Source organism: Pygoscelis adeliae, unplaced genomic scaffold, assembly GCF_000699105.1.
Source record: "Pygoscelis adeliae isolate BGI_AS28 unplaced genomic scaffold, ASM69910v1 Scaffold278, whole genome shotgun sequence".
NCBI lineage: Eukaryota > Metazoa > Chordata > Aves > Sphenisciformes > Spheniscidae > Pygoscelis > Pygoscelis adeliae.
The window spans coordinates 698705-721879 of NW_008825411.1; the positions used below are offsets into that span (position 1 = coordinate 698705).

Consider the following 23175-nt stretch of genomic DNA (forward strand, 5'->3'; position numbering starts at 1 on the left):
GAATTTAGCACGCTTATCTCAGCATTTTGTAACTGAAGAGAGCTCTGGAATGGAAGAACATGTGGAAGCTATTTTAGAAGATTTATATGTACATACATATATGGTGCTTTAAATGCAATTAGGGAGATTCAGCTAAAGGTTTTACATTAGCTCATTAAAGCATGGCAGCTGTAACTGATCCTCCCGGCAACGAACTGCAGTTTGCTAAATGAGGAGAGGCTGCATAGCTGCCCTGCTCCTGGCCATGTGTTGGGGCTGGAGTATTCCAGGATGGGATGGCAGACGGGCTCCCGCAAGGAATCCGAGAAATTTCCTCAGATGGATTTAGCAGCACGATATTCGATATAATCAATATATAGAATATTGTTGTTGTTTCTAGTCCAACAAATGACTCGAGCAGAGGGAGCACAGCACATGCAGCCACAGATTTGTGTGGAGGAATTCTGGCAACTGGACCGACAATTGTAGCCAAAGAACAAAGTGTGGATTTTTCACTTCATTTGAATGTTCAAGCATGTGCTGTAATTTTTTGATTCATTAGAAGTGATATGGAGGTACTCTGCAGTATGCAAAACCTCTGCGTGCTGCTCCAGGCTTTGTCTGCAGCATCCACAGTCCTCTTGTGAGGCAGAACTTATGTGCACCTCATAAATGGAAATATCGAGACAGCTTGGAGCTCTCGGAGAGCCTTTGGGGCTGCGGCAGTGGTACCAGGGTGGTTAGGCGGGGCGGTTGGCTCTGCAGGAACCCTGAGTCATGGGAGAGCCGAATTCAACAGAGCCCACAGGAGTGCTTCAACTTGGGCAGTGGCCTGGCCCTGCCAGTCCTCAGGGCCATCCGAGTGGAACAGACACACTTTGGCCACTCGTCACTTTTTGATGGCTCAGCTCCGCTCAGCTGCAGCTTGGAGCCAATTAATTTTATGAATCCTATTTGTAGCTCGTGTTCCTCCTTATATAATCCTCATTTGTTTCAAATGAGCAGAGAGTGTGCCCCTGAGATTCTAAACATACCTCTTTATTAAACTTTAAACAGAAATTGCTACCTACAGAAGCTAAACTTAGCACTAATGTATGAAATGAGATGAAGAGAATCCTTTTAAATCTCCTACCAGGTGTTAGATAACGCAGCACTGTAAAGAGAGGGGGAGAAGGTGACTGCATAGTGTTACGAACATCGGCATTACTGATCTATTGTATTTATTTCTCCAGTAAGCAGAAGTAGATTAAAAATAAAAATGCAGAAGTTAATTGGGTGATTGCACCACAATCGGTCTTTGCTTTTGTTCTCCGCTCCCCGTGAAGCCGTGCACTGCTGGAGTGACAGTTGTGAATAACAGCACGCAGCTGGGGCAGCGTCTTTCTTACCAGCTGCATCAAACACAGGGAATGAAAACAATTTTAATGAAGCCTTGTCCCATTAAAATCTCGGGGAGCGAGCAGCCCGCGGTGGCCGGGCTGGAGCGATCCTGCCGGCTCCTTCCCACCGTCCTGCCGGGGGTGCGAGCCCAGCAGAACGGGCCTCTCATCTCCTCGCTGGCCTCCATCTGCCCTCAGGAGGGGCTTGGAGAGTGTTCCGAGAGCAGTTTTACAGCTGATAAAGGTAATCAGAAATTGTGTTATCGCTGCTTTGCCACACAACACAATGTCTCTCACGCTGCTGAGGTTGCTGGATGCCCGAGTCGGGATATCTGTCTCACCTGCCAGCTCCGAGATTCCTTTTGCAGGCTTGTGGTTCATCTTCCAAGGATATTCCCGTACAACCCGAAGCAGGAGAGAAACCAGATTGTTTAAAGTATTGAAGGTTTTAAGGAGCCAAACTGAAAAATGTTCAGCTTTTCTAATAAGCACATGGTTAAAGAGCACAAGCAGGAGAGAAAGGCAGCAGCCACTTCACGAAACACTGGCTTTCATGGCCATCATGGCCATGGCATACCTCTCTGAAATCACTGGAAGTTAATTCTGCCTCAGAGTGATAGATTGCTTTGAGATCTCAGTAGAATTTTTCTCCAAATTGTGAATTGGATAAGGTTCTTACAAATTATGAAAGCCCTAGACTCAATGCACATTAATTTTCTAGCCTATTTTCTAGGCCATTGTGGCAGCAATAAACAGAAATTAAGAAGATCAGACGTTATCTGTGGGCTCTCCACAGGGAGAAGCAGGGCTGGGAAGAACCGGTGGTGTGGGGGAGCTGGGGCTCCCCCCGGGCACAGGTCTGGGGGAAGGGACTTTCTTTTAGGAGTTTTTGGAGATCTGCTTTAGCAAGGTGTTTTCTGCCCTTTCTCCCGTCCAATTTAAAGCTGGCTGTATGTGTGTAGAAGGCAAATTCCCTACCACCATGAGCAGCTCTCCCTGCAAAAATTGTTAAGGCGAATTAAGTCGCAGGAGTATATATGAGAAAAGATTTGCTTTTCCTCTAAGGAATACTAGGATATTTGTCAATTCCTCTCTATCAGAAACCTAACACATTCAGAGGTAAAGATGAAAAGTGAAAAAACCATGAAGATCAGATGAAAGGACGGAAATTATCATTCAGGTAACCCAGCTACCTTAACACTGTCACCATGGAGATCCCCGATTATCTTCTGCTCTTTGCATGCAAAGTGCTGAGAAACACTGTTTTCATAATTGGCATCATATTTCTCTGGGTATATTAAGCTCGCCTGTGGAATAATGCTCATCAGGTCCTGAATGATTTCAGATAACTAGCAGTAATATATTGAATCAGATGATTCGATATTATGATTTCCAGTCCAGGGATCACTCAATGTGTTTCCATGCACAGTGTGCAAGCACGGAGATGACTGTCACTGTGCTGGGGGTGAAGTTGAGGCATTCTGGGGTTTGTGGCTACTGAGAAGAAAACTGTGGGTTTGACTGATGAATAAAGTAGCATAACATGCTGCTGTGGCCTGCTCTACGTTCCTTGTATTTTCAAATTTCTGTACTCCGACTCTGATTTTCCTGGGTTTCTGACTTGGAAGAAATCTTCCCCCTGCAGTACGTGCTCAGACGGCTGTGTGGGCCCAGCCTTAACTTTTTCTTTTTTTCTTTTTTTTTTTTTCATATGTCAATACATGTGGCCTCAAACAAATTTTTTACACGAGCAATACGATTAGACTTAGCTTTTCAGATTCTTTATAATCTGCCTTCAATGCATTAAGTAGCTGTCTTCGATGAATTCAGCTGGTGCGTTTCCTCCTCTTCCCAATCAGCACGTTTCAGGGTTGACAGCAGAGAGGCGTCACGTTTGTGGCTGTAGCTTTAAATGAAGTCAAAATTTGTCTTTTATCCTCTTGTGTCCCTAAAACAATTTAATCGTACTGTAATTATTAGCATTCTCATTAAGAACAGTTTAGCTAAAAATCAAGACACAAAGATGCAGTGACTTCATCAAAGCAATGCAAATCCAGATAAAGCTAGGTTTCTAATTCGACTTGTATGCTTTGAAATAAATCCTCACAGCATCAGTTACTGTATCTGTTGTAAAGCAATTACTATCAGCCTCCAATGCTCCCCTTTACACATTTTAATGATTATTTTTGCTTTAAAAGGTAGGGTAAGTAATATTACAGTTCCTCAAGAAGAACTAAAGCAGAGAACAACAAAAAATTTCTGTAAAAGCAGAAATTGCTTTCTTTCGTAATCAGGTTGATTAGACTCATGTATAATCATACACAGCAGGTGGGAAGATTAACATTTCACTAATTCCTAGTGGTCATTACTGCAAGGAAATTTAATCTGCAGAGTTCACAAGGATTGGAGTTGCATGCTGGTAAAGCTCATTTAAAAGACAGAGCAAAAGCAACGCAACTTTATATTCTGGAAGCCAGTTTTCCTCAAAACTATTTTGGCCTGCAGGCAATACGCATACACCCAGTATATTCTACTTAATTAAAAAGTAGATTTGTATTGATCATGACCACTTGACAAGCACGTTCAGAACCCGTGCCTGTTGTCAGTTACTTTGGTGGGGAATATGGGCAGACCCTCAGCGGCTTAAGCTGGTTGATAAAATAGATATTTTTACAGCAAGTGTATTTTTTCCATGCGGGGAGCTGTACTGGTACACAGCACTAATAGATTCAGTTCTCATATTTGGATCAATTCAGAATAATTCTGCTGAAGTTGAACAAGTTCTTCATTTTTTTATATGAAAACAAAATATGACATAATTATTATGATCAGATTCCGCTTCACTAACCAGGACATGTTTTTTTTTTAATTCAAAACTCCAAAATAAAATGCCCTGCAACTTCCGATGTGAAAGTCATGGTCGTCTGCTACTCCTGCACCTACACCTCTAATCTCTGGACTTCTTTCTTCTAGTTTCTACCAGCAGGAGACTTTCCATCGACATCCAGTGGTACAGCCCAGGGTGGTCTGTGACTAAGCTGGAAATGCGTGAAATGCTGGATATTGGATGGGTAAGTAGGGATGATTACTCTGCTTTTTCACTCATGTGGGGTCTAGCTGAGATTTAGCTGTGTTTTCTGTCTCCCATGAGCAAGAGCAAAGGGAGATGAAAGAGCAAAAAGGAAGACAGCGGTCACTAGTTGAAGTTGCTTTGAAGACATCTCCTAAAAAAGCATCTCATCCCATTCATACCCACTGAAAAACCTTTTGCATCCGTCTCGGAACATTGCCCTCACGAGGAATGGGGAGGTGGGACCTGCACCGAATCCATGAAGCCGTGTTGCCCTTCCTGTGCTGCTGCGGACCAAGGAGGCCTTAGGGACAAGAGGTAAGGTGCCACCGTGGGGCAGAGCTGGCTTGGCTCGACGGTTGTCCCTCCAGCAGGAGCCTGTGTTGCCGGTCTGCATGGAGGGTTTCCTCTGGTCCCCCTCTAAATACCAGGACTGCAGCGACTCTCCTGTTGACTTGGTTGGGTGTATTAGGCTCATTTTCTTACCTAATGCTTTAAGGGCAAAAGCACGCTCCTTTGCTCTATGTAGTTAAAAATATAGTTGAGCTATATTGTTAAAAAAATTATAAAAAATGACCAGATGGCACAGTAGCTGGATTTGGCTGGGTTGGAACAGGGTATTATTCCAACACAGATAACAACGTATCCCTCCAAATAAAAGAAGTGACCACTGAGCATATGTTTTATTAGAGTTTTATTGAACATCAGAGATTTTTACTGTGATAATTAGGATGATATTACAGTGATATAATGCCAGAGTCCCTTATCCACAGACAGCTTCAGTGAGTCTGAGCCCCGGTGGGACTGGTGACGCTTTCTTGTCCCTTGCAGGCCCATGGACTCACACGAAAATGTGGCTGAAGGCTCAAACCTCTGGCCCAGCCCTGCTGCTCTGCCAAAGTTATGCTAAGCTCAGGATCACTGAAGTTGTAATGGGGGTCAACAAAATCAGAATAAACTCCTGCTATTGCAAGAGTTACTTCCACTAGTTTTTCAAACTCTGGGTGCAGAATAACAGCCACAAAATCTGCAGCATGAATCAAAGCAAGTTAAGTGCAGCTAAACTAGGTTGATAGTGGTGTAGATGATGGTTTAAAAACCAGGAACAGCTAAAAATATGACTGCACTGATGTTAATGCGGTATTAGCCTGATAAAGGGACTGATTTTTGTCAGTCAGTCTTCAATCAGTGTCTGTCTCAACCCTCAAATGCAGCCTACTCTTCTTTGAAAAGATACCATCTGAGCTTAGCAGTCTGGTTTAGTCGTGGCCAAAACACAAAGTAATGCATTCAAATAATTGGGTGTGTGCACAGTACTTAACCCTCACAGCTATTCATAGTTTGAAAATGTTACTGGGACTTAAGTGATGGAGTCGCCCAGCAGAGCTGTAGGGTTTGCCCCTGCGAGGTGCCAGGTAAGCACCTGTGGGAGAATTTACATCCCCCGTAAAATTAGGTAGCTTGAACCCATGATGGTGGCTCAGGGGTGAAATGGTGGGGTGACCCGCCTGGACTAATGGGGTGCCCTGACCCACCACGGGGGGATGGTTCCCTCACTCCTGCCCTCCACAGTCCGGCATCCAGACTCGGTGCCCAAAGTTAGGTATGTCCCATCTTCGGGATAAAAAAAAGTTAGACAGGAGCCTTGTGGGATCCGGGAGAACGCAAGGGATGAGCGAACAGGAAGACGTCAAGGGACTGTCACTAGCAAAGATAACAAAACTAACAAGTAAATGAAAAGGCAAGTTATAACATCAATATGCACGGTAATAAGTCACAATGAATCACCAGAGATCTGTTGCTTTAATGATGCTGTCGTAAAAATGATGGCCCTGAGCTATTTCAGACCACGTATACTGAATTTTGGCTGATGCTTATCGGTTTATATGCAAGGAAATGTATAGCATGCAACCTAAATGAAACAGTCCTTTGGACAAGAAGAAATGGATTGCAGGTGCAAACAAGCATGAAATGAAAATCTACTAATGAGTTTCCATTAGTAGCTAAATACATAATCAAATAATTTTTAGCCAACATAGAGCAATGAGAAAATCAATTTATTCCTCGTAAGTACTGCTATATGGATTGATGCTCTAGTACTTCTAAAGCTGGTTTTGTTAAGTGAAAGCTGAGCTTCAGATTCAGTTAAAACTCAGCTAATAGCAGCAGAACATGGGTTTGCGTTTACTGAATATGAATGGAATATATTTTCTTTGGAAACCCTAAATAACATAAGGTAAAATGAGGTCTTAGTTAATATGGAGTATTTCCATCTGAACGCTAGAGACGAAAATGTTTCAGAAAGATGGACTAGCACTGGCACATCTGAATTGACTTGCGAATCTCCATTAATGAAGTAAGCATTGTTCTTCATCTGCCCTTGAAGCAATGGTATCCTCAGTTTCCTTTCTTTTTGCCTTAAACAGTCTCTAACCTGAGTTTCGTTTGCACGGTGTTTTCACACCTTATTCAGCTATGGTAAATATTTCTCCTTCATCTATGGAGGCCCTGATTTCAAGGCTCTCACAGCCATATACATGAACAAAACAGCTTTGACAAGCTGGTTGGAAAGCGTTGGTGAGGATCCTGCAGCAGAAGACACGCTTTGGTGTTAAAGAGGCACCACTTCAGCACCATGCGTGAGGACGGCAAGACTGTTTTTGCAGTTACTGCACGTGAATGAAATTTATACCGAGAAGCTGGCTGATATGTACAGTACAAATAATCTAATGTTTCTTCCAGGCCAGATTCTTCACCTTTACTTCCAGCGAGGTACGTGTCCCAAGGACCTCACGGGGCTACTCGTGGAGGAAATACCGTTCCACAAAGTGGAGCTCAGATGGGCATGATTTGGCCTCCACCGTCCGGTGGTTTTAACTATAGAGAGGTAGGTGGGCTTCTACTTCATCCCCTTAGAAGCACGACCCTGTGAGCTAAAAGCACTCGGTACTTTTCAGAGCAAGATACTGAAATCAAGAGGAATTTTAAATGGGATAGGCTTGGAGACCGACATTAATCACAACATTTTAAGGCTCAATAGTTTATGAGTCAATGTATGCGTAATATTTACCAAACCAGAAGTCAAAGGAAATAATAATAATAGAGAAGGAGAAAACCAAACACTTCTTAGCACCTTTTTTCAAGGAGGAATTCATTGTGATAGCTCGGCCTTATTAAGTTGTTAAAACACCGATTGATACGACGGGGATCCTAGATCAGAAGTAGTTACTTGATTGGGGCAGATTTTAGTGGACATTATTTCTCAGTGGATCTTATACGTGGAAGTTGAAGCTTATAATAAGCTGAAAAACAAATGGACTTAATTTGACATGTAATACTTCTAGACAAGCTTTCAATAAATGCATGGCTGCATATAAATCTCCTATTTTAGCATGACAAATATATCCCCTCATAACAGAAACTTCAGCAAACTCTGAATGGAAATGTTCTGGCTGCTGGCAGTCCAAATGAGGAAGAGGCTGGAGCACAATCAAGCTAATCACCGCATTAAATACCTCATGTTTGGTGACCAGCTCTTGCACGCTGATAGCACCTTGCTCCACAAACGGCCGTGTTGAATTCGATGGAGTGACAGCTTGTATTCACACAGCGCTTTGCATTTGACGGGATCCCTAGAGGATTTGCAAATTTGTCAAACTGAAATATAGTCCATTCGCTACCGAAGTCAGCTTCCTCTGGCGTGGAACGCACATAACTCTGCAAGACAACTGTGTAGAGCAGGGAGTGATGAACAACGCGCTATGGAAGCTCTGAAGGAGAATTGGGGCAGGTGCAGTGCAATGATCTAACTTGACATTTGATAGGAACGTGGGAGTTTTTACAAGCCAATTTCTGAAAAATACAATGTGGCATCTCTCACGTATTCAGAATTTCAGGTGTGGGTTTCTTCTGAAAGCAGAGCCTCTAGCTTTAGGCACCTGTCAGATCCGCTGGCTGTAAGGCAGGGGGGAAAAATTCTCTTTTGACCCCCAAAAAAGGTGTATGAGAAGTGAATAAATGCTACATTTCCAATATTAAAGAGCTTACTGCCTTTAGTCTTGATCATACCACTGCCACAGAGTATGGCTTCATCAGAAAATGGTGATGGTAGCGAGAACGTGGGGTCTCCCGGTGGGCTGCTGCCTGTGGCCGCGTGTCTTCCATATAATCCTTATCCTCTCATTGCCGCTGCCGCCTCCTTTGCCCACATACAGATGTGCAAAGATGGATATAAAGGTAATTCTCAAATCCATGGAGATTGCCATTCTCAGGCTCACACTCGGGATATTTCCTATTGAATTACTGTAACTTACTGCAGAACAAATGCCTGATAGAAAAGCATCAGGAAAGACATCTTTTTTAATGGTCTTTACCAGTTATTATTGTAGCAATGATGGCTTTCAGGGAACTGGAGATGGCTCTGTCAGAGGTGGTAATGGTACTTCTGAGCTGTTGATTACCTCCACATTGTGCCATTTCACCACATTTGATAAAGTCATCTCCGTTCTCTGAAAGCCATCGGTGACTCAGTGATAATGCAAAAATTAGATTGGATTCCAGGTGCTTTCTCTGGCATCCTGTGTTCAAAACGGGATGTCCCCGTGCCGTACAGAGTGAGATGATTTCTTTACAAAGATGCAATATAAAACACACTTGAAAATACCTTGTTTTCATAAGAAGCTGTTTGTATCTGTGATTTTTAAACCAAAGTGAGATATAAATTATTGGACACTATCTGGCTATGGCTGAAATTTCTGAGGCTCGTTTGACTCGATTTGCCTGAGAAAATGCCTGCATTTTGGACCCAGGCTAATGGCAGTTTCCCATTGACTCCCGTTGGCATTGTATCGAACCTTAGTGTGCTCTACAGCAGGCAAACGAGAAAACAAAGTATTTCTGTGACTTTCTCCAGAACTGTGAATGCTGGGGTAATTTGGAGATACTTGCAAGGTCTCCCCGAATGTGCCTGCGTGGATGCTATGTGCAGGTGAGTGATGAGAGACACACAAGAAAGCGAAAATATTAGTTAGTTCCCAAGTAAGTTCCATCAAAGCGTTAATAATGTCTATGCAGCCTGTCTAGCCCCACCTTGGAGAGACAGCTAAAGTGTATCTTCCTTCCCATCTTCCTCTAAAACTCTAAATGAGAAACAAATAAAATTTTTGTAACCTTACACAACCACTGCCATAACCCTATGTATCAGCCAGCATCCTTTATCTCTCACCGGCTGGAAATCTCGCATTTTCATTGCCCTGAATCACCAGATGCATTCATCAAACATGACAAATGCCTCCAAAACACTAAATCACACCGCTCGATCTCAATGGGCTACATAATCATTGTCATACCGACAATAAATTTCAAAATATCTGTGTTCCAGACTCAAATACCTGCAGCTCGTACCAGGACTGAGAAACTGCAGGGGGAAAACTGAATCCTAAATTAAGTTTAAAAGCTCTTCGGTCCCTCAAAAATTTGATAAACTCATGAATCCTTGAGGCTTTCTGATTTATTTTTAGAAAAAAGTATTTTTTTCTACCCACAGGAATGTTTCATGGAGTAAGAGACGTTTTCCAAGAATAAGGTTGTATCTTAGTAAGTACAAAAACGTAGAAGGGAAAAGCTCTGCTCTCCTGGGGAGTTGCCAGTTTGCGGTCCTGCCCATGCATGGCTCCCTGATGCTCCTGTGTCCCAGAGGACCCGCACCTGCCCGAGGGTGGCATTGTACGGGGCTGGCAATGCCTCTACAGCTTCCAAGGGGCGAGAAATGCATCAGAGCATCCTCCTCCTTGCTCTGTTTGAGGGGACCCTGCACCCGAAAGGCACTGGCAGGAAAACGCTGAAGTCATCGCAGGTCAAACTTTTGGTATCGCTCAAAAAAAAGGAGAAGTTGGGCTATGGACGCATGAGCAAATTGCCCTAAGGCTCCCATATATCAACTGACCTGTGAGAACCACGTCTTTTCTGCAGTGGAAGCCAGGCAATGCAAGGTAACTTGATAACCTTAATTAAAGAGATTCTCATTTTCTTTGGAGTGGGTTGAGGCTAGCAAAGCGGTACTACCTCAGATAACCTTATTTTATCCAGGAGCACACACAGGCAGATTATAGCTCACTATACAGTAAACTGTTTTTACTTCCATGGAGCCAGTTCTCCATGGTCAGAGTGTTTAAACAGACGTTTTAAAATGAGTTCCGTAGAAGATGCACGAATGTAAACTTTTCCTCCTTAATGTTTATAACCCAAATTCAAAAGCCTTGTGTTTGTATGTAGGATTGCAACATGGACATGTAAGAAGTCTTTGTTTTCAGTCCATACATGAATCTTTAATTTTCTAAAGTATATTTATATACACGTATGTGCATATACAAAGACATGGTCACAAAAGCAAGCATACCATTTGCTGCTGTGCAGTCATATGGCGTTTTCTTAGATCTCTGCTGAGTGCTATTTATTGCATTTTTAATTTTAAGTCAGGTCAAAAAAGAGACTTGCCTGGGATTTTTCACTGTGTTTTTGCCACCCAGTTCCCACTAAAGCTGAGTGAGGAATTTTGCTGTAAAAAAAGATGCTGATTTTGCAAGAAAGCAAAACCTGTGCTGACATCAGTGGGAGTTGTGTATCCGGAATGATTAAAGACCAAAGCCACTGATATGACTGCATGGTATTAGCCTGGGATCTGGGAAATGAGTACTCTTTGCTCTGCAACTGTATCTTCTTAATAAAGAGCAACTTAAGATGACCGAAAACCCAATCCTGCTGATCATCTGCACCACGAACTTCTAAATTCATCTCCTGGCAGCTGCCCAGTTTGACCTTGAAAGCTGTGATGAGCATCTAGGTAAGAGGGAAGGTCTCCAGCCCGTCCTCACCTCCAAGCCTTTTCTCCTCAATACACCTGGCATGATGGGCCAGACTGTCCACCGGCAGCAACAACCTCGTCCTCTCCTCCGGGCTCCCAGGTCCTCGCTGTGTTGCTTCTTCCACGGCTCCTCGGGCGAGCTGAGCTCCCAGGGAGACCCACTGCAAGAAGAGCTTTCTCAGGTACTATGGTAAGAAGGATCTATTAAATTGCTATGGCCATAGATAAATTCCACTACTATTTTTTCCCCAAACATCACCTGATTTACTTCAGTGATAAGTCCAATGTTCTGTATAAACATTTATTTCCTTGACAACCTAGTTTTCCATTAGAACAATGCCCAAACCTGGGACCTATTATGGCAATTGACAGGTGAGAGTTCAGCTTGTGCGGGCTCAGGCTGTTTAGCATAGCTACTCCAGCACTGAGAAAATGGCATGTGTCACAAACCCACAACTGCCTTATTATACTGCGAGAGCCACAGGGGATGCACATGGTGACAGGGAAGCCAGGTTCTTTTCAGCTTATTCAGAGTGTTAACAGGGCCGAGATTAAAATATCTGAAATGTTTTTCAGTGGTAAGGACTCTCTAAGTAATGATTCTTGCAGACTAATTGCCCCCAAAACAATTTTTAACCCACTGTTTGATACAGTTTTACCTGTCAAGCTAAAGAGAGGTGTCAGAAAGTTAAACCTGTTTGCAAAAGGCTTATTTGATGTGAAAAGCAGCCAGGAGCCTGGCAGGAGAGGCTTTTCCCAGCTGAGAATTACAAAAGAACATCTTCATTTTAGAGACAAGTTCAGAGGTAAGCATGTAAAACAGCCAGGCACGGTACCACGATCAGCACAAAGCCTCGACACAGGCTTAGCAAGGATGTCTGCTGGCATCACGGAGAAGGTTGCTTCAGGTTTCTGTTTTTAGAGCTGAGCCTTGCCTCATTTTGTTATGATCAGACGTTGGGTGCTGAGGGTCTGAGGTCTCCGGTTGTGCCCACAGAGCCAAAAAACCTCCCCGTAAGCCACAACCTGCAGCTGGAGCTTCAGGCACTCTGGTAGCACAGGCAGGTTATAATTCACAACGATCCTCAGAGGCTCCTGCGCCGTCAGAAAACAGGGAGGACGGGTCCAGCAGGCTCTCCCCTCTTTCTTGTTTGCTGGCAGTGGCTCAGGAGTAGAAGACATGGACCGTCTGTGTGCGGGGGCTGCTCCAGACCTGCTGGGATGCAATCACCTCTGCGGTGCTTCGTCAGCGGTTTCCATATAAAGAGTATTTTGGAAGGAGCAGAAAAATGCTTTGTGCAATTAGAAATATCAAAAAGGACTTGGGGTGGTAGATTGTAAATAACTAAATGACCAAATCAGCTTTCTCTTCTTAGAAGAGATCCATAACACAGATGCCGTTGGGTATATTTTCTTTCGAATGGCTCTGTCCTATTCCTTCCTCAGCTGCCTGTACCTCCTGCTCTGCCATGACACTGCTAGGCTCCCTGCATTGCCACACTCGATTTGTCCAAATAATGGTCTTTCGAAGAAGAATGCCCCTTTACTCAAGGCTGAGAAATGGCTGAATCAGTGAAAGCAGCGCTTGGAAGTTTTCCTGGGAGGTTACGGTCTCAAGTACTGGTCAGGACCTCATCCAGCTCAGCCCGTTGGAGATGCTGACACTGCAAACCCCGCTGGTGAGATTTCAGGCTGTAGTCTTTCCCATTAAAAACCCCACAAATAACCTCCCTTGCTACAGAATGAAATATGAACCTGTATTTTTTCTGATTTCCACAAGTAAACCTGTTAACCTCTGGATGCAAAGCTGCTTTCCACGTTGGCAGCCATCCAACCCAGATGCAATTTTGAAGTGATATTGTCATTAATGTGACAGTGCACGTGAACGACAGGTTTGTGTAGCTGCGGTTAACAAGACTGCTTTCACTTAGATGGGCCCAGAGCATTAAATCTGTATTCTGGGTATGTTTGGTCCAGAGTAGACATGCTGTAGTTCATGTCAGGTGCTGCAAATGCCAACCTATACTACTATTTTCATTAAAATCAAATCTAGATCTTAATGAAGCCGCTATATTTTTGGCACCTAACTTGTTCTGTTAAAAAAAATATTTATTTTAAAAATTAATAATGCTAGTAGACATTTAATCATGTGAAATGCTCACACTTATTGCTTTGACTTTTTCCGCTGGAACACGTCACTAAAAGGAAAGGATGTTACTTTAATACTGGCCAAAGCACAATTCAAACCCAGCCACTGTTGATGCAACAGAGCTTTTCAGCCGAGCAAAACAGTCCGCCTTGCAGGAGCTCCAAGAGCAGTTTTGTTCCTTTAAATTATATGATTTTTGAATCAAAACCATTGATCAGCTACTGTCATTTGTCATTTCTTTCTCTTGGTGCCAAAAGGAATCTGCTCCTTCTACCTCTATGAAGATGCACGATCAGAGCACTCACTAAACATCCAGTTTTGCTTGAAGTTTTGTGCTTGGCAATATATAAGAGGTTGAGAAATGCTGAGAAAGGCGTAGGACACTGCATCCATCCAGTTAGGGACGCAGGAGAAACTAAGTCCACTTGGTCTTTAGCCTAGCTGAGTCGCTGTAGACCTTGCAGCCGTAGCTGGGTGTGCCTTCTAACTACAGCACCCACCTGCGAGCAGCACCGATTCATTTGGCACCCAGCGTGTGGTACCGATGGACAGACCCTGCTTTTTCAGGCATCAGTACAGGTGCCTGGCGTTTGCAAAGCAGATCTCTCTAGAATTGCCTTCACACGGTATTTGGGGGGTTTTTGATCTCTTTGGGTATTGCGAGGCGTGGAACTGTGTGAGAACAAAATGAAACACAAAGAAATAATGACATGAGAGATATCAAGGTGGTACGGGTTAAGGAGGCAGGATTTGGAGTGGGAGAAAAAAATTTCAATTTTCCCAATCCAGCTCACCAGTCCCCTGTGTGTGGACTAATTTTAGAGATAATTGTTACATGATTTCCTGAATACAACCTATTGTTATCTGTGGGCTGCAAAATAAAGCCATGTCTAATTCTGGATAACCACAGGGGTGATTTCATAGTTACACTGAAATGAGAATAACGACTTGTTAATGATCTTTAAAGATCACATAATTTAATTCTGTGCTGTTGGTAGTTAAACCAAACTAGTCACAAAGGGGTACGTGCTCCTTCCAGTGCAGGCAGCAGCCCCCGTTTATTCCGGTGGCAGGGAGAAAGGAAGATGCCTCTGGTCACACATCTCACCTTGGTGTGACAGCATCAGCCAAGTGTTTTGAGACAAAGCATGGGATAATTTGCTATTTCGCTTGCGTTAACTACTCCACAACCTGGAGCAAAGGGTTTAAAGGCCAGGTCCTGCTGCTGCTGAGAGTGCCTCTGAAGTGCTAAGAGCCTCTGCCTCCCCAAACAGCGAATGTGTGACATGTTCTGAAGCAGGTGGAAATTACCGGCCAGAAAATGCTCACTCTCCAACAGGGCAATTAGGAGCAATGGGAGCTGCTGGGCACTTGATGGGCTGGAGGTAAAAAAAAAAACCACTGTGGAAAAGTACCAACAACTCAGGAGGTGATGCTGCTATTTTTCCTGCTTTCCGGTGTTTTCCTGGCTTCGGGTGTGATTCTCCGCTTTAATGAAACCTTTGGGTTAGCTTATGGAGGGAGAGACAATTCACCTGAAGGAGTGAACGATGGAATCACATTCATCTGTTGTTTCCAGTAGGAAAGACGAGGGAAGCAATCAGCTCCCCTTTCCTCTCCAAAAACAGGTCCCGGGAGCTCATTAGATTGAAATAACATGATGAAGAGCTAAAGTTCGCCTAACAAAATAAGGTAAATTATTTTCAGCTTACTGGAAATGATTAATGGATTTAGGTAAAATTTGTCAAATAGTTGTGAACAAAAAGGAAAGGAAACGATCAGAAAAAATGACAACTTTGAGAGATGTTTCTGACTTCTGTTTTCCGAATGGGGCTTTCATTTCACGGTTAGCTAATCTTGGAGGCTTTAAAGAAGTGTAAAACCTAACCAGGCTGGACAAAAGCTACTAAGTGACCTTGAAATAAGTTTTTTGAATGTTTAGCCAATGAAACTTTTTTTGGGGGGTGGGTTAACCCAAAATTATATTTTAACGCCTTTTTCCTTTACTTGTTTTGGCTACAAAGTGAAAAAAAAAAATTCTCATGAATTTGTAGAGACCATCAAACTGGTCCCACCTGCAACAGCAGTTTAGAATGTACTACCAACTTAACTAGCTATGTGGTGTTTAGATTCAAAAAAAGGTAAAACCCTCCCACGAGCTTTTTTTTTGATCCTGCTCCCTGTTTTTTTGAAGCCTAGGAGGCATGTAAAATGCAGTTCTCAGCAGAAGGACGGTAATTGGGAGAAAATGTAACAGATGATCCACATTTCTCTTTGAAGTTCCCATTGATCAGTGTTGCTGAGACTATTTTTCTAATCCATAACTCAGAAACCTGAAGGAATTGTCACTTTATTCTTTGGGTGTCTGTGGTTCACCTCCTAAGGAAATAGACTCCGGACTCCTGAGTAGCCTTTATTCAGGTTTTTCTTGCAAGGTGGTGTAAAATGGGAAGGAGTCAGGACCCCAGTTTTAGTATTTTCTTGAATACAAATTCTCCTGGTGTTAACCAAAACAGTAGTGGTTTTATGATTTCTTTTTTATATCTGAATTTTGTGTAAGAAAACTACATCTAATATCTTCCACTCAAAGCCTGTGCTTTTCAGCCAGTCGAGTATTAATTAGGAGACAATTACCCCACCTCCTCTCCACTGGAGAGGCAGCTTGTGTTGAAAACCCTTCACAAAGAGGGAGAAACCATCTGTCCAAACGATGCTTAAGAAAGAGATTTTTTTTTTTATGCTCCCATTAGTTGAATCTCCATGTAATAACTTGTTTTCATAATGAAGCCAGTTAGTAGGATGAATTTTCATGCTCCTAATTGACACAGCTATGCTGGCAAACCTGCCGAAGGAGCTCTGGCCACAGCTGTTAGCAAGATCAGGGAGTTACAGCCAGATGCCCAACCAGCACCGGGACCCACGGACACGGAAACCTCTCTGGAATCGTGTATGTGCAGAAAAAATGTCCTGGTGTTTAAGGTGCCGCTTGTACTGAGAAAACAGCGTCTCTGCATAGTCAGGCACTGCCAGGTCTTGATGTCTTTGCATTTCAGTATCTCAACTGAAAAGCAACCTTCCTCGGCAGGAGTTTCCAAAGAGAAAATATTCAAGACTTTGAGGATCTTGCACGCGCTGCTGCTGCGGCCACGTAAGTACCCGATATGGGGGAAACCTGGTCACAGAGAGGGCTGCGGGCTTGGAAAAAAACTTCTGGTGGCCAGAAACAAAACAGGAACTATGACACGGGAGTTTTCATTTTCTACTGCCCTTCCCTTGTCTAAAACAAAGCAAAACCCACGCTGGCTGCCCCAAGGTGAAAACAAGCCAACAGAGGAGGCATGTACTCAGGTTCCCGACTGTATTTTAATAAGAGAGAGAGAGAGGGAAAAATTATACTTGTGAGTGAGGAAATTATGGTGATCCAGAATTCAGAATAAGAGTAATTAATAAATAATGAGTAGACTTGTGAAGAAAATGAATTTTTCAAGGACATATTTAAAAACATATTTAGAGCTGTATTCTGGAACCTGCACACAGAGTAACTGCAAACATCGTGTATCTGCTCACATTAGATTTAGCAGAAGTTTGTTAATTAGCTACTTCTAAAATACCTTTTGCGGCTGATCTTAATGAAGTGGTTAGTGTCTCCCACCCCTAGGCGTTCTCCTAGGTTGTGTACGACAACCCTCCACACGCAGGGGAGAGCGGTGACGGGGGAGGGCGAGCCCGCCTGCACAGAGCTGGTGGGATGCTGCTCTCCGGAAGGAGCGATGCTTTCCAAAGTTTTGTCCTGGTTTGAAGAAAAAGAAGGAAAATGGTGATTTCTTATGTGATGAGTTCTACCAAACTGCCTTCAAGTGGCAGGGTTGTTTCAAGACTCGTATTCGTAGTGTGTCGCCCTGTTGCTGCCCTGTTACACACCCCTGCTTTTACATTCTCTTTGTGCCAAGCACACTGGTTCCCACTCAGGGACTGACAAATAATTCTTCATAACAGTCTTTTGGGTGTTTTTTGCATCTATTTTTGCCCAGAAATCTCCTCGTCTTCTGCATTTAGAAATACTATAAAATCCTTCTCCATGGTCAGACACTTCAGGACAAGCTGTGGTCATTGTGTAAGTGCAGAGCACAATCCAAATGGAAATGAAAATGAAAACAATTAAATACACATGACAAGCAGGCATTTAGATGAGCCTAGATTTGTTAATGGTTCATTTCAACCTTTGAACTAAATTAAATGTTGCTTTCGTCTATTTTTAAAGAAATGTCTATTTTTGGTTTGTAGATGCCCTGCTCCATCTGTTCTTTAGATGGTTTTTACTTAATCTTAAATATAGCACCCACTGGCTATGTTTGTACAAAGCACGTATGCTTTTTATGCCACCATAGATGAGGATTCACACAAACCTATCAGCAAATGCATGGCCTAAAAGGTAGATTGACAAGCAGTTATCTCCAGGTCTCTTTTGAAAGTCGAGTCCTCTGTATTTGGTGATGATTGATATTAATTATGTGGTGCTGGCCCATTTCGCACCGCTGCACTTACAGGATGGATTTTCGGACCTGCACTTTCCAGTGCACCTCTGCAGCTTCGCACACAGCGGCTGGAAGGTACAGAGGCTGTACGTACTGCTTGTACCGAAACCAGCGGAGCTTCTCAGAGCAATCAAAGGACCCAGCCTGTGCCACGCTGAAAACACGAGCTCCACTTTCGTCGGTGTATATATGGTTGAGCAGCCACAATGAGAGCCGGTCACGGGGCTCTTGGCAGTCGCTCCACTTGGAGCAGCTCTTGGGAGTCTCATTCTCACTCAGATGGTCTGAAAATCAGGGACTGGGAAACCAAAAACCTGACTGTCTCAATTTCTGGCCCTGTGCTAATGACAGGCAATCTAAATACTCAGATGCAGCACAGAAAATTCAGGGGAAAGCTGATCAAGGTTGAATGTAGAGAAAGCATGTTTGGAGCTTGCAGTCAGGAAAGACAGGGAGAGGAATATTATATTTCTCTGAGCTTTCGGGTTGCCTTGCAGTCTCCAAGCAAGAAGACAGCAGATTTCTTGTAAATATTTAAAGACGGAGTCTGACCTACAGTGTGCGGTGCTGTGCTGCATAAAGGTAAATACTGGTAGCAATCCTCCAATATTTAAATATGACGATTCTGAAAATGTAGCTAAAATGACTACTCCTGTCACAGAGGCATTGGGGTTTTTTAATCAATATGTGACAGTCTAATGCCATATAACATCCGTGTGTTATTTCTGGGATGATGGTGAACTTCATTAGTGGAAACTGTTTAGACAAAAATGTGGCAGGGTTTTCTCAGGGATGACAAGCTGCTGTCAGCAGAGGCCAGTGTATCACTAACATATATTTATTTGTCTTCTCTAATGTATATTTGTCTGTCTTTAGTTTTTTCATTCTTTTGAAGCTTGCTGCGTAGTGGCAAAGGCGTAACTGCTATTCTGTTGGTGATGGATAGTGACATTAAGTATTACTTTCTGGCTGGAATAGTCCTTCTGAACTGAATAATCTATAAGGTGTTTTTTACATGTTACTTTGCAAAAATAGGAAGGCAGCTTCCCACACGTTTCCACAGAGGACGGCATCACTTCTACCATGGTGGGCACCAAGGCTCAAGACGTTGGGAGAAAATGCTACAGGCATTTCTTTCTCATCTTCTTCGGCCTGTGCTGCACTACCGATGTCCAGTGCTGACAGCGAGCTTGCTGTTTCTTTTGCTCCCATCAGTGGGAAATCAGTGCTTTTTGGTGCAATCCCAGTACATCGCTCTCTATTTCCTGTGCAGAGGTGGTGCAAGGACACAAATACGTCTTTGAATTTGCATTCCCCCTTTTCCGCCGTCTCTCCTCGTGCCGGCCACGGACCCAGACCTGTGGGAGAAGGAAGCCCTTTGTTCCCCTTGCAGGAGTGGGATTTCCACAGCTGCGAAGTTGTGTTTCCAACTTCCAGCTCCATATGTATTTTATTTTACCCACTCTGATTCTTATTATGGATTTTATTGGTTTCTGGCGATTCTTCACCCAAACCGGTCACCAGTAGGGCTTTAAATGATCGGAAAGAAGCCAAGTGGCTGGCCAGAGGAATGGGATCCCCTGGCCAACCTTGTTTTACATGTACTGTCATGGAGCTGTGTAAGAGGAATAAAAACTGCAGCACTGCTTCTGTTTCTGTTGCAGGGCAATCGTGGAGGCAGGTTTCCCCAACAATCACCACTGGCAGAAGGACCACAGGCTTGTCGTACGCTTGCAAGGACACGGGCTGCGTGACAAGGCCTGGGTTTGGTCCTTCTTGGCATTCCCAGCCCTCCTCTGCAAGCCTTGGGTTGGGGAAGGGCAGAGGTGGGGGGGTGGGACGCAGGAAGACGGCGAGAGCCTGCTGATGGTGGGCTAGCGAGGGAGGTGAACGGGGAGTGTGGGAAAGTAGGAAGGGAAATAAAAAGAACAGAAAATGAGAAGAAAAAATGAGAGGAAAAAAAGACTGTAAAATGTAGCACGTGAAGAAGAGAAAGGTATTTGCATATCCTTCACTCTCTAGGGTAGCTCGAGTGGATGTGTATCATTCCGTTTGATCCAATAGATATAAGAAGTATTGGCATTTGAATTCTGATGGAAGGTTTAATGGTTTCAACCCCTTGCAGGCGGGATGAGGGTACGGAGGTGCAGCCGGCGGGGCGGCCAGCCGCACTCAGGCATTCCTCTCTGCAGCCGCCTCCTGGCACTCAGCAACCGCCCCGGCTGCCACGGCACAGGGCAGCCCAGAGGAAAAAAGCTCCCGTTGTAAAACCCAGCCTGGGAGATGTACCTATACCTGCTGTTTACCATGAGTGCGTATTGATTAGGGCGACGATGTCATTTTGTTTTGTGCTGAACAATGCAGCGTTTGGAATTGAGACCTGTCAGGGGCCGAATGACTTAGCGGAGCAAATTGAAAAGAACAGGGCTATAAATTGCAAGGGAATTCACTTCGTGGTTAGCGCTCGGGCGTGCTGTGAGAAACAGGACTGTACACAAACCGCCCTTCCATGCAAATCCCAATCAATGTGCTGACAAAGTATCCTGCTGACTCACTCAATATTTCTTAAAATAGACATAATCTGGGAGGCATGAGAAGGCATATATTTTCACCTTAAGTGATGCACGGACGGGAGGTATTGTGGAATTAATAAGGAGTGTATAGATGAGCTTTGTAGCAGCCTTATTGCATTTATTTCATATATATACTGCTAAACCGTATTAAAATGGCCGTAACTGAAAAAGGACCTACTTGATATGTATAACACCATTTCCCTTCTCCAGTATGTATTCTGAAAAGTCAGTACAATATTTTTCCATAAGTATAAATCCAGGAATTGCCAGAAAACTAGGTCAATACATTCATGCAGGAAACTAGTAAACCCCCCCTCCCCAGCAAGTTCACCTCGCTGTGCCGTCCACAAACCCCGTGCCACAGTCAGTCATTGCGCAGCATCTCCGCCCTGCCACAGGCTCCCGTGGCCCTTCAGGAGCCCCAGATCTCTTCCTGCATTTCAGTGCCGACCACCCAACTCCGCCTGAAGGGCTTACTCAGTTCCTCAGGCATCTCGGGCTGCATGATCGTCCCCTCCAACTCTCCGCACAGTGTTTGCTGCAGTCGCCACCCAGCTCAGCTTCCAACCACCAGCTGCTCCTTTACGCTTAAATGAAGACGGTGGTTGGAGAGATACTAAGGTTTCAAAAGGCAATGGCCAAAGTGTTTTAATGTCTTATATCTTTGCTGTTTAGTCTTGGTCAGTTAGAAAAAATCAGGAAAAATGAGTGAACACTCAGAGAGATATTTGATGTGCGAAAGGAACCTGTGAAGTATTTGGAATGGTACCGATACCGGTTGGGCTGATGGTTGTCAAAAGCAGTTCTGGGAAAGGAGGAGCGTACACTGCAAAGATGAAGCGAGGTGGCTTTGGATACTGTTTGTTAGTTCAGACATTCAGCATGGCAGCCAGCTTTTACAAAATTCCCGCTTGACAGCAAGCAAAGCATCGATGAAACAGCATCACAGGCTCATTAAATTTACAATACTAATGGGAGCGAGAGCAAAGGAAGTTACACAGTTTAACGGAGGGGACTTTGAAATGCAGTAGATGTAATTTCAAGAATTATTTAGATCCCCGTAAAACCTTATTATCCCAGATTACGCTTTCTTAAATTACAGATTATCTTTCCAACCAGTGTGACTGTGTCACATTTCAATCCAAGGGCCATTTCATCCCTCTACATGGAGGGGACCCGTGAGTACTCTGGAGCCGTAATTCCACCTTTCGGTCCGTCCCGGGAGGGAGCCGGCTCTGCTGGAGGGGGATGCACGCTCACCGCGCTCATCAGCACTCATCGTCCTGCTGTCATGTGCACTGGGAATTTGGGGGAGGTCTGGAGGTGGGGGTGAAAAACATGAAATGTAAGGAGAAATTTGGACTGACACTTGACAACTTTTCTGTTTCGTAAATTCTAGAGGAATTTGAATTGCATGATATGTTTTCACTTGCAAATGTTTCAGATTTGTTATTTTTCCCTTTTCCACATATTTTAAGCTTTGCATAATCTCTTTTTTTTTTTTCTGTCCTTGCGGAGGAACGAGCAGATAGCGATATCTCAGGAATAATTCCCTTGCAACAGCAGTCTACTTGTGACTGAAGACAAAATAATCCAAAAGATGTTAATAGTTTTAATTTCCAGTTGGGTAAGAGCTGATGCTTCTGGAAAGGTGTGATCTTTAAACCTGTAGTAAACTCAGATGTCTCTCGGCAGAGCTCTGTGGGAGCTCCATGTTTGTTAGAGGAGCAAAATATTGGAGCTACAGGATTGCTTTGAAATACAGTACTTTGTGGAAGAGCAACTGGAGAAAAATAAGCAGATGTTAAACTGAAAGGGCTGCAGTGCAATTCAGTCCTGGGCTGGTTTATGCTAAGAAAGGGCAGGAGAAGCCAAATGTTTAAGGAGGGCTGGAAGGGAATATTGCACAACAGTAGGAGATGTTTAGATAAACAACAAACAACCTGCTGAGTGCGAGGATTAAGAGATCAGTGGGAGAGAGACGTAAAAAGAAATGAAGGGGGGAAAAAAGATAGTAATAAAATGCTGAGAGGATCTGGTCCTCAACTTGTGCAAACGGGATCAACTTCCTCGCGGTCAGGGACCACCAGCTCCCAGGGCTGTCCCCAGCTCCCAGGGCAGGTAACGTGCTCGCGGCCAGCAAGGAGTTTCTCCAAACCGGTGGTAGAAAACACAATTAAAATTAAAACTCATAAATATTATGGTGGGGAGGAAGAGAGAAGGAACTGGGCAATTTTTTCTTAATGCCAGCTGGTGCCTTGTCTTTCGAGGAGGAGGAGAAAGAGGAGGAGGAGGTGAAAGAGGAGGAGGAGGTTGGCTCTTCCATGGGAGAGGAGGAGGATGGAAAGTTGCTGAGGAAACGATTATATTTCCTGGCATGATGCGATGGGGCAATTTGATCATCTCTTGATAACAACAAAAATGTCTTTGCAAAAATTCTGTGCTATCCTGGTTAAAAAAAAAGCCAGGAGAGTTGGGTTCTGTGCCCTCAGAAAGGAACTGGGATAAAATGAGCGTGGCCTTTGAAGGTCCTTTGGGGCAAAGCACGGTTAGCGTAGCATCTCCGCTTTGCATCCAGCCCACTGTGCGATATGTCGCAAGCAGTGACAGAGCAGTTATTATACAGGG

At 43.9% G+C, this 23175-nt stretch overlaps 1 protein-coding gene across 1 annotated transcript in view; it reads left to right on the forward strand.

The window, feature by feature from the left end:
• CRBN (cereblon) overlaps positions 1-23175 on the forward strand; it is a 73836-nt gene that overhangs the window by 6331 nt on the left and 44330 nt on the right. The window contains exons 3-5 of the mRNA XM_009330631.1: positions 1305-1602; positions 4332-4429; positions 7095-7200. Of these exons, the coding sequence (XP_009328906.1) occupies positions 1305-1602; positions 4332-4429; positions 7095-7200 (502 nt within the window). The remainder of the gene's footprint in view (positions 1-1304; positions 1603-4331; positions 4430-7094; positions 7201-23175) is intronic.